Here is an 11,495-nt window from a genome sequence, read left to right as displayed (position 1 = left end):
AAAAATGAAAAAGTTTAAAAATATATAAAAACTTACCAATTCATTATTTTTGTTAAGATTGTAAATGATATTACTTACTCTTCTATAAAAATTTGACTCTGATTGTGTTTATAAAGTCCCTAATTTCTACATTCACAACTCTGCACTGCAAATTCTATTCTGAGTTGACAAAGTTTGTGTTGCAATTACACTACTAAGATTTAAGTTCTTCTTCCACTTTAGACCAAATATAAACATTGATTATTCAAATCTTGGTTATGCATGTCTGTAATATAACCCACCTAGTTTCTGTTGCATCATTTTGTCAGAAACAACAACACCAGACTTCTCAAAATAACAGAAATGGTAATAATTGGGGGGATACATACAAAATGAAATTTAAAAGAAAAAAAAAAAAAGACTCATTATTTCTCCATCATTAGATTTATTATGAATTTGTGCTAAAAGTGTCCACATACAATTCAATGGCTCCGCACATTTGTCGTCAGATTTTGTCTCCTTAAGTGTCGTTTCTTCATCATTGCCTTGAAATTTGCATAACTGACAAGTCTGTCAAGTTTTGCAGAGAAATTTTCAAACTTCTCACTTTCTTAAATCCCTTATCACAAAACTTTTCCATCTTCCAAGTTTCTTACTTCCACATCCACAAGACAACAACAAGAGAGAGACAGAGAGGGAGAAAGATAAAATCAAAAACCCTCTTTCAAGGCATGTCATAGATCATGTTTATGGAACAGGGAGGCAACAACATAAGAGATAAGATATATACCAAGTTATCAGAATCTTATATACATAATTCATCTGTAACACACATTTCTGATTCAAAAAATCAGTTCAAGAATAACTTTACTCAAACAGGACCCAGATTCTCATCATCTTTAGTAAAACTGTTCATTCTCATAATAAATTAGATGAACATACAAAATTGTACTATATTTCTTCTTCTTTCTTTTTCCCAGAACTTCATCACAGTGCTTGAATAATGCTTGACCAACCACATCTTTATTTCCTATTGACATTTTAAAATCTTTCAAGCAGAGGATTATGTATCAGAGCAGTGGCTGATCATGGTTTAGCCTTGTGATCAAATCTCTCTTTTCTCTTTCATTTTTAATCTCCAAATGCAACACTTTTGCAGCATCCTTAATTCATTCTCTCTGCAATGAACAAAGTGTAAAAATGTTTGTTAGATCCACACAAAATCAACAGAATGTTATCAAGTAAATGAAGAAATAAGCTTTAAAACTGCAAATTTTGACAAATCACAACCCCATTTCTCTGCAATTTCTTGCAGTGTCAAATACTGCAAAGAGATATCATAATTTAAAAACCTTGAACACAACACATGGTTAATGATAAACTCAAGGAACTTGAACATACCAATGGATCTTTTGCAATGGAGAACTGCTTCATAAATTGAGCTTTCGGAATCACAGGACTTGCGCCAGTCATCAGCAGAATAAGCTACACTAATCCGTGGGGATGTTTCAGAGTAGCATCCTCTATTCTTCGCAGACTCGGTTCTTTTAATAACAGATTCAGGTTTTGAACCTGATTTTCCACTCCTCAATCTTCTACACAAGGGCCTCAAGAAGTTGAGGTACTTCTGAAATATTCTCCTTGACAATGTTCTGCATCCTTTCAATGAAGGGCATCTAGAATGAGCATTAGGAACCACAATTTTTGGCACGTGTGATGAGGAAGGTAGACTTGGATTGGCATCTGAAGCCTCATATGCTTCCATTTTCAAAGACTCAACAAAAAGGGGCATGAGGTAGCCATTGGAGAAGAGCTCATCAGCATCAACAAGAGTGAGAGGGGACTGTGAAGTGGGGAAGTCAAATTTGAAATCTTGGGAGTTTCTGAAGAATCTTTTTGAAGGTGGCATTCTTGGATCCATTTCAATGAAGGAAGAAGCTTCATCAGAAGCATCAAGAGAAGCTCTGAGGGAACCTTCAAGGCTTTCTATGGATGGCTTCAGATTCACCAACCAACTGTAAGAGAAACTTTCAATAGAAAGAGGATGAGAAGTTTCCATGGCTTCTTCTACTTTGAATGTGTTCTTCAAACAATTCACAATTTGGACAGTGCAAAGAAAACCCTCTTACTTAATCTTATGCAGCATATCTTTTAACTTCTTTGATATATTTATATATATATGTAGCTCAAGATATCATCTCTCTCCAACAATTGAGAAAATGGCTGTCTGGCAAGAGACAATGAAATTTAATAATTGGGATTGAAAAAAGAAAAGAAAAACACAAAAGTGAGGCCCACCAGACCCATGATGTCTTGTTGCATCAGTAGTTAACCTCACCCTTACTTTTTAATCATTTGCTGCTTTAAAAATTTTACAAAGGGTTTTTGTTTCTAGAACTTGGGTCTGGTTTATCATACCAAATTATATTTAATGAAAAGCATGAAGAGGTTCATGAATCATGCATGTTATTCAGAAGTGGCACATTAAGAAGAAGAACAGAACTTGTGCTTTAGAATAGAATGTGTAGCCCCCAGAGCTTTTTGGTGAGTAAAATCAAAAAGCGAGCAAAGGGAATCTTTGTAACCAGACACAGTTGAATAAGGAAAAGAATAGTTAGCTGAAATCCTTGGGAAGTTATGTCAGAAACCAAATTCATGAAACAAGAGGGACCATGTTGTTGATTTTGCATTGTCTCATTGTGATGTGTTCATTTATAGATGGATGGATATGAACATGTTTTGATGATGATGATGATGATGATGATGATCACATCCCAACTGCTGCAACATGAGGTTGAAGAGAAGTGATAAAATATATCCGATGGTGGCATATTGATTACGTGCATGAAACCTAAAGGACATTGATATGCATATATTGTATTGGAGCATTATTACATGGATGAGATATTGTAGACAAAATAATTGTTCCATGGAAGAAGCAAGAAAAAAGAGGTGTTCCATGTGTGTGTACGAGAGTGGTGCCATTTTTTTTTATGGGTCAGATTAGAGTCTTAATCAAGACACGACACTTAAAATATGAAGAATTTATGCCATAAGTAAGCTCCGTCGTGAAAATATTCCGTAGGCAAATCTATGGGTAGTGGGGCAAAATGTCTCCAAACTATAAAGCAAAGGGTTCAAAGAAAAGTTTTCATTATTAAGCCTCCGTTTGTGTCACAATACCAAACGTGGTTTGGTGGACGTTAAATTTGCCGTTAAATGTGTCTTGCAAATTGTGTCGCCGCTCAATATCGTACTTATTTCGTTTTCAAGTACGAATTCTTTTTAGGGGTTTTAACAAAATTGGACATTTTAAAAAATTTAAAATGTATAACTGAAAAAGAAAGTACATTTAAAAAAAATTAAGTTGTGCTTTAAATATTATGTTTTGAAATGGGAATTTATAATTTTTTAAAAAAAATTTAAATGCAAAAAAAAAAATTAAGAGAATCGTGTTTTTAATCATGAATTTTCTGTACTATTTTATCTTAATTCATGTTTGTAAACATAATTTCCTAATTTTTATTTTGCTAAAGTAGGAGTTTATAAGTACGGATTTTTTTTTTTTTAACAAGTTGTGTTTTATAAACTCAAATTCCATGTATAAATAAATAAAAAAAGTAAAAGTGACGTTTTCATTTACAATTTCAATAAGTTAACAATATATTGTGAAATGGGACTTTTTCCTTTGAAGTTGCACCTTTCTATGTTAATATTTTGAATAATATGTTTGACATTTTTTCTACAACTTAGTGTAAAGTTTATACGTTAGCAAAGAGTGAAAATATAATAGTATAATGCCCAGAAGTAGGGATGTCAACGAGACGGATAGGGTATGAGTCCCCGTACCCTACCCGTTAGATAAATATCTGTTTCGTATCCGTACCCATATCCATTAGATATTCGTTATGCAGGTATCTACATAATTTTTTAATATCTACGGATATTCACAAGTACACACAGGTATTTACAAAAAAAAATAAAAATAAATATTTAACAACATATTTTAAATTAGAGTAGGTATCCACAAATACGGATACTATGATACCCGTACCCGTGAATATCCATTTACAATTCCTACCTGTTGTGATTTTATCTGCAAATATCCACAGTTACAAATTTTTTTGACATTCCTATTTGGAAGAGAGTCTAAGAAAATTTTTAAAAGATTGATATTAAAGAAAAAAAAGGTAAGCATTTATTGATAAAAGATAGTTATGTTTTCTTAAAAAAGAAAATATACATATTCCTTCAATTAAAACTGCAATATTAGAGGGAAAAAAAGTATTTTATTGATCGAATGAAAATTAATTTGGTCCCTAAAGTTGAATTTAATGTCACACATGGATAATAAAGTGCCATATATTCGATCCTCTGAAAACAAAAGAGGTGGGCATTCATTAGTCACAGAATGTGATATTAATTCAGCCTAACACTTGAAAACTACTTGGCACACTGTACACTTGGGACTATTTTATTTTAGTAAAAATTCATAAATACTCTTGTTCTCGATATTTGATAAATATAAAATTTATTTTCAACACATGAAAAATAATTATATATATATATATATATATATATATATATTAAAAATTGATGAGACTTTCAAAAAGATTCAATAAAAACTCATCAACAATGAGACCTCAACTCAATTCATATAAGAGATCGATAACAATTACAACTCAGATTTCTCATCTTTATTCAATATAAAACTTAAACTTATATTTAAATTTTTGATAAAAAATATACTTTTTCTAACTAAAAGCACAGAAATATGAATTAGAAACCAACTTGCAAAATTGTATAGTACTTACAATTTACAGCAAAAAAACAAATGTAAAAAAGGACAATGGGTGTGTGCAGATCTCATCCTGAAGGCACGCGCACAAATGGATAAATTACATGATACCATTACCACTAGACTCCTTCAGACACACGTAGCTGTATTCTTGTCCTTCAATCACTTCAGCACAACTCTCAAATATTAACTAAATAAATATCATGATTTTCATGGCAAGGAAATTTCAGGCTTTATCATCCACTATAACCCATGTGTGGTGTTGCATATAAATCTTCTCTAGCATAAAACATTCATCATCAAAACTCTGTCCTTTTCATCAAGAAATTAACTAATAACACACCACAAGCAATTAAGTAAAAATATTAATGTAATGTCAAATATTTTAGGTAATTATGTTTCTTAAACATGTAGTCAGATATTCCATACTAGATTCTGCATATCTAGCAGAAGAAAAATCAATATTCCAAACAGATACTAATACTTCAAAAGATTAGTCTGCAATTCTAAAACAGATGATACTTGAATTATGAGAGTTGTATGTATAAGTAATATTTGTTAAAAGATATCAATCTTTCAAACATGTTAGTTTTCAGATAGATTAACATGTTAAACTTAAAGTAAGTGACATCCCAATTCAGAAAAATGTGTAATTTACAGAAAGAAAATGCATAACAGATAGTTAGGAATTTGATTGAGTGTGTATATAAAGAACTTGTTAAGAGGTATTAGTATTAATCTTTAAAACAAAACAGTTTATCAAGAAATTAGCACTAAGCTTTAAAGTAGGTGACACTCCAATTAGAAAAAAAAAAAAGTAATTTATTGAAGAATTGAATATAGGAGGAGACAAGGGTCCCAAGGGATGTCGGATAAAGAGGTAGACATCAACAAAGGTTTTTGGGACAAAAGCCACTAAGGAAGGATTACAGAGTGACTTGAAACCAATTGGTCCCCTTCCCCTGTCCCCATTTAGGACAATGAGTATTGGCTGCTAAATCCATCACTCATTAATGCAGTCTAATTCTGAAAAGACGTTACACCATTCATGCAAGTACAAAGGAACCTAAGTACGACAGAAAATTTTACTGCAAGAATATAGTTAGGGATAAACTTCAAATGGAGAAGAGAATCAAGCCAGCTAGCAGACATTGAACTATTTGTCAACAAGTCTTTCCTCTATGGGGCCAGAGCAATGACATTCCCTATATTATATGGTTTTGTACTGCATAAATGAAGCCACAACTTTTAGTTTCAGAAATATCCTTAACCGTTTAGAGTATGCCACTTCTTTTTTCTTTTCTTTTTCAGAATTATGTGAACCACAGGAGTTTAAATTTCCAACCAAACCAGCTTCAGTGAGAGTTGCTAGGAAATTTCATGTGACATTCTCTACGTAGTACAAATTATGAATGCTGTTTTGGTGTTGTACCATTCCTGCTAACATTTTTGGAAATATTACCCTGATGCCAGAAATAGTTATACTGACAAAAGTTATGCAACCAAATCTTTTTGCCTTCCTTTTATTGTTTGGTCAAGTAGTGGGGAATGGAAATTCTTTAACTTTCTTGGTAAATATGTAAGCTTTTACTAATTATGGTCAAAGCAGTCTGAAAAGCAGAGATGATGCCAGCATGAAAAGAAAGTATTCAAGTATCATTGCATGAGATCTAGGGAAACAAAAACAAAAGCATTTAACATGTATGCAACAACATTGGCAATAGGTTCTTATTAACATCTAACCAACAAAAATGAGGTAACCCAGAGGAGCAGAACCTACAGATATAAACTTAATTTGTAATTGTAGATATGAGGCAATCCATATTGCTATACAAAGATCAAACAACAGGATGAAATGACAATAATTCAAATTACAAAAATGTAAAACCATGCTCTAGTTTCTTAATAGGCTAAATCAACAACTTTATCTGTATCCTATCATTAGCACTATCTGTAACTCCGTTCACGATCATTTTTGTACTATACTGCTACTCCATTGATACCTGACTTTCATCAACTTCAACATGTCTCTAATTTTTTCTACACTCAGCAACCTGTCCAAAACTCGATCCTAATTGTTAAAGATAAACTTAGAGACCCTTTTTAGTTAATACCCAAAGACAAAATTCAACATTTTGTTGTTTGGAGCACTAAAAAGTGGACCTTTTATTAGCACTTGGGAAATACAACATTTAGATGAAATAAATTTTTCCCAATCTTAGAAGCGTGAAAAAGTACCTGATAATATCCAAATTGAATTTCAAAGCTGGGAATAACCAGGGAAACTTACATATAAACTATCTTGTATACTATAACATGATATTTTATTACCTTCACTATAGGATTTTTATCTTGCATCACTTTGGAGAATTCAATTAGGTTTTGAATTTTGAATTTCTTACACATCTGGTATTTCTACTGAGATTGAGAGGGTGGGAGATTCAATACTGTTATCCTTAAGCATTATTTTCTTCATCAGCAACAGATAAGTTGCAGATACCTGTTAATCAATTCAGGAAAAATAAGAATAGGAAGAAAATACTCTGTTACAGAATGTGTACACCCCATTTAGCTCGGTCTGTTTTCAACTTGCACGAACTAACATTTAAAAGATATCAATCTATATAGTAGAGAGGTATTTTCTAAGGTTCTAGAGTCTGCAATTATATATTATCTTTAATTACTCAAGCCCTGCTACAGTGATGCTAGAAGAAAGAAATTAATAGAACTAAAAAGATAGCGCTTCTCAAGGCTATTGCAGAATGACGCAAGGGATGGGGACACTAGGGAGAATGTGGACGGTTAGGCAAATGAGCCTCCAAACTACTAAAGATCAAGAATATAGATCCTTCAAGTGACAGCACTGAGGCATGATTGTATGGTACTATCAAACAATGACAGCTTACATAAAATTGATGAGTAAATAATGAGTTCCAAGAGTTTAGAATGAACAAAGATATATATATTTATAAATCACATTTCATAATAAATAGGAGATCATGCAGGATTCTTATTAATATGCATTGTCATACATCATGTTAACTTTAGCCTATATTACTAAGTTTCTGCGATTTTTAATCTTCTATTCTTTGGTCCTATTATACTTTATGTCAAGAGGGAGATTGTGTTCCTTGAGGTACAGTGTTGCCTACAATATAGCAGATTAAGCTCTAGAGATAGTTTCCTCTCTCGATCTTTGTGTGTGATGAGAAAACTATTTTCAGATGACAATTTGGGTTCTCAATGTACTAGTCTAACTCATCGTATCATGAACAATGTGCATGATTTCTGAAAATTTAAAACCAGTTCTACAGTGAAATGTCACAACTAACCAAAGTTCATTAAATGCATGAAACAGAGTACTCCAAAATCTAAGCATCTATCCATGCATAACTGTGTCTGATTCTAAATGCTAAAAGGGACATACATTACCTTAACAATTATCTCTGTTATCCAAAGTTCTACACGCAGAAATGTATCAGTAATCTGGACCATAAATAAGTAAATATCATGTCACTACCCATGAGGCTCCTATATATTCAACATAACATAATTCAAAGACAAATACCAAATGATTCAATTTATGATACACTTGTATTGGAGCTATTTTTATTCCCGAAAACAAAACCTATCCACATCGCTGAAAGTCCACAACATGGTCGTACTGATTTTTACCAACTACTCATTAAGCAAGGAAAAAGCTAAGCTACCTACCAAATGCTAATAGCTTATCATGTTTACTGATGAGGCGCAGAACCTAAGGTGTGAGATTGATGCTTTCACTGAAATTCAAATTTCATTATAGTCACTAATTCTTAAACATCATGTATCTTAGAATTTGAGTTTAAAATCTAGCTTAAACCTAAAAAAACTAGCTTAGAAGATGAGGACTATCTTCTAAGTCTTGTAAGCCCTCTAAGGCCATATAACAGCATTCGCCACCAACTGAAAAAAATGATTGATTTAAAGACTTAAAAACTGTGAGCCAATAATAGACAGAAATTAAGGATCATTGTGCCTTGGATTGCTATTTGAGAAAAGGATTAGAATCCAAAATTTAGGACAAAACAACAGGGAAAATAACGTTTCCTGCTAAATCACTTTTTCACATGACAGAATCATGGAATGGAATGAGAACAAAAAGCAAGCTTATGTTTGAAAAAAAATCATATGAAAACAACTGCAAAATAACTTAACATTGAAATATCATCTAAATCTTCAACGAATCAAATCAAAAACCATTTCTTTATATTTAACTTTAATTTTTTCATCTGGTGATTATATTCTTTTTATATAGTTAAATACTAAAATCAGATGATCATTAATTTAAAACAGATTCCTGACATCATGATAAAGAATCATAAAGAAATTTTTAAAATAGTCCCAGTACAGTGAGCAGCAATTCATCACCAAGCATAACACAAGAGACTGAAACTAAAGTTCCTTGAATAATCACCAACATCATAAAAAACAGAGATTTTGAAATGGCTCCAATTAGTTAAGCAGAAAAAAAATCAAGGAAAACATACCAGCTTCACATCAAGACATCTTGGATTATGGTAGCAAAATGTTCTGGTATTTTAAATCTTCTATAAAAAAGAAGAAGAAAGATCACGAAATAAACAGAAAATTTGAGTCGACCATAAGAAATAAAGCATTTCAAATAATCATGTCAGTTTCATAGCCATTTGTTATTCGAAACACAGACAGTTACCAGTGACTCCAACAATCCCTCAAAGTAATGAATCAAACCTAAAGTACACTCAGGAAAAAAAGAATATTTATGTAGTCACCAATATAAAAAAAAATCTTAAAATATATATGCCTTTTAATGGAAACCAGTGTGATAGTAAGCCATCAAATATTTACACAGTCCATTTTCTCTATGATGTTTAAAAAACAAATGAAATAAATATTAGCAGGTTGTGTTGTCATCAAAAACTAAATAACTTTGTGTGTAACATGAATGCCATTCTCATTTTTTTCAAGGAGCGCATGGATAATAATATCAAAAGTTGCAGCATTAGAACCATGGTCTTTGTCTTTCATTTCTAGATTTAAAGATCAATGCTTCGCCAAACAATCCCCCTATATATAAAGCTCATGAATCATAATATTATGCATGAAGACACTTTTTTTCTTTTTTTATCGAAAATGTTGGTTGCTAGTATTAGTTGTTAGTATTTGTTAGTGGGAAATGTTGAACTCACAACATCTCCCTTCCAAACTCACTAAACCAATTTTATATCTCCAAATTGTCAATAGAGGAGTTGAACCCACAACCTTCTCCCACCCCCCCTTCCACCTTCACCACTAAGTCATCCTTATATCCCCTCCTAATGTCCGCAGCTATCATATTTGAGCCATAGTGTTGATACAAACTTTTCACAGTTCACATCATTAACAAACCAATAACCATCCACTAAAAAACTGTAAGTAACAATGTCTGGTTCCACACCTTTTTCATCATGGTACCCAACACACTTTTAGCTTCTTTCACCCTTGCTTTCATACATAATGCAATCAACCAATGTATTGAAGGTATGATTATCAGGCTTGATGTTTTCCTCTACCATTTAATTAATAAACCAATTGCTTCCTCTAACCCACAATGCAAAAGCTATCAACTAGTGCATCGTAAGTGACGACATCACAAAAAATATTCCATTGAAAACCATTTCAGAATTAAATTTACTTGCATATGTCTCAATTTTATACTTGCAAAGCCTATCAAGGTTTTGTTGCACATTAGCACATCAAATTTAACCAATGCCCCCCCTTCAAACTTTCGCACAAACTGCACGACAGCTCGCTTTTCTCCCATTTTACACACCCCATTCACATCAAGATCACATAACTAGCGTTGCTCATCTGAAATCCTCGAGCTATCACCCTGTCATATGAAAGTGCTGCGCTTTTTTAACCTCTCCATTAGTGAGACCCCACATAATTGTAATCAAGAATATGGTATTTGGCTGATAACCCATCTTGAGAATCTTGCCATACACAGAAAAGGCAGGACTCATTCCTCTTAGATGGAAAATACAGTGGTGAAGATGTTCAAAGTAACAAGGGTTGGCATGATTCCTGTGAGCTCCAATTGTTTAGAAAGAGAAATAGCAGTGGGGGTAGTGCTTCTTCAACTTCACATGGGATCCTAAAATCTATTTAAATTCGATAATGAGTGGGGCAATATGCATATGGAGGGAGCGGTTAAATAAAGCAACACCATCATCAGCAATGTGAATGAACAAGGGCTGGGACTAAGGATTAACAAAAAAGAAAAAAACTTTGGCAAGTAAACAGAGGTAGAGATACAAACCTTAACCTTGCAAATGAGAAAGACATTGTGGGTTTGCTCAGGTACGAGATGAGGTGTGTCCCCAATGATGCTTCATGTCTGCGGCTTCTCAGAGTTCTTCCAATTGGACAAAAACACCGACGATAAAGTGATTGTGGAATCAACAAATTCAGCCGTTGGATATAATAAAATTATATTGGAAGGAGATTCACGGACACTTAATTAAATGTTTTCATCACTTATGTTTCACAATGTTTTTCGTATTTTATCAATTTTAATTTGGTAAATTGTATGGTTAATGTCACGTATAAGCTTTTATTTATGACCTACACAAAGATATTATCAAAAAAAAATAATTCAAAACAATATGAAAAGTAGATATTGATAGAGCACAACAATTGTTTTATAACATGATAT

General features: G+C 32.6%; 1 protein-coding gene and 1 long non-coding RNA gene across 3 annotated transcripts; both read right to left on the bottom strand.

Annotated features, from left to right (window-relative positions):
* Positions 1-684: 684 nt before the first annotated feature.
* LOC114181446 (putative membrane-associated kinase regulator 6) lies at positions 685-2,152 on the bottom strand. The gene is made up of 2 exons (XM_028067908.2): positions 1,381-2,152; positions 685-1,157 (listed from the first exon to the last, which is right to left on the bottom strand). Exons 1-2 carry the CDS (start codon positions 2,036-2,038, stop codon positions 1,144-1,146), a joined length of 672 nt encoding a protein of 223 aa, XP_027923709.2. The 5' UTR covers positions 2,039-2,152; the 3' UTR covers positions 685-1,143.
* A 2,602-nt stretch (positions 2,153-4,754) lies between these two features.
* LOC114181466 (uncharacterized) lies at positions 4,755-11,285 on the bottom strand. Of its 2 annotated transcripts, none has more exons than XR_014994277.1 (3): positions 11,100-11,285; positions 9,307-9,366; positions 4,755-8,263 (listed from the first exon to the last, which is right to left on the bottom strand). It is a non-coding gene; the product is annotated as an uncharacterized LOC114181466 (long non-coding RNA). The 2 variants fall into 2 exon arrangements; XR_003603820.2 differs by lacking the exon at positions 9,307-9,366 and having other exon boundaries at positions 4,755-7,277; positions 8,210-8,263.
* Positions 11,286-11,495: the final 210 nt, after the last annotated feature.

This window comes from Vigna unguiculata, chromosome 4 (assembly GCF_037176805.1).
Source record: "Vigna unguiculata cultivar grain cowpea cultivar isolate G323 ecotype 2 chromosome 4, ASM3717680v1, whole genome shotgun sequence".
NCBI classification, from domain to species: Eukaryota; Viridiplantae; Streptophyta; class Magnoliopsida; order Fabales; family Fabaceae; genus Vigna; species Vigna unguiculata.
The sequence above is the reverse complement of the archived record's forward strand: the minus strand, read 5'-3'. Positions and strand labels throughout refer to the sequence as shown.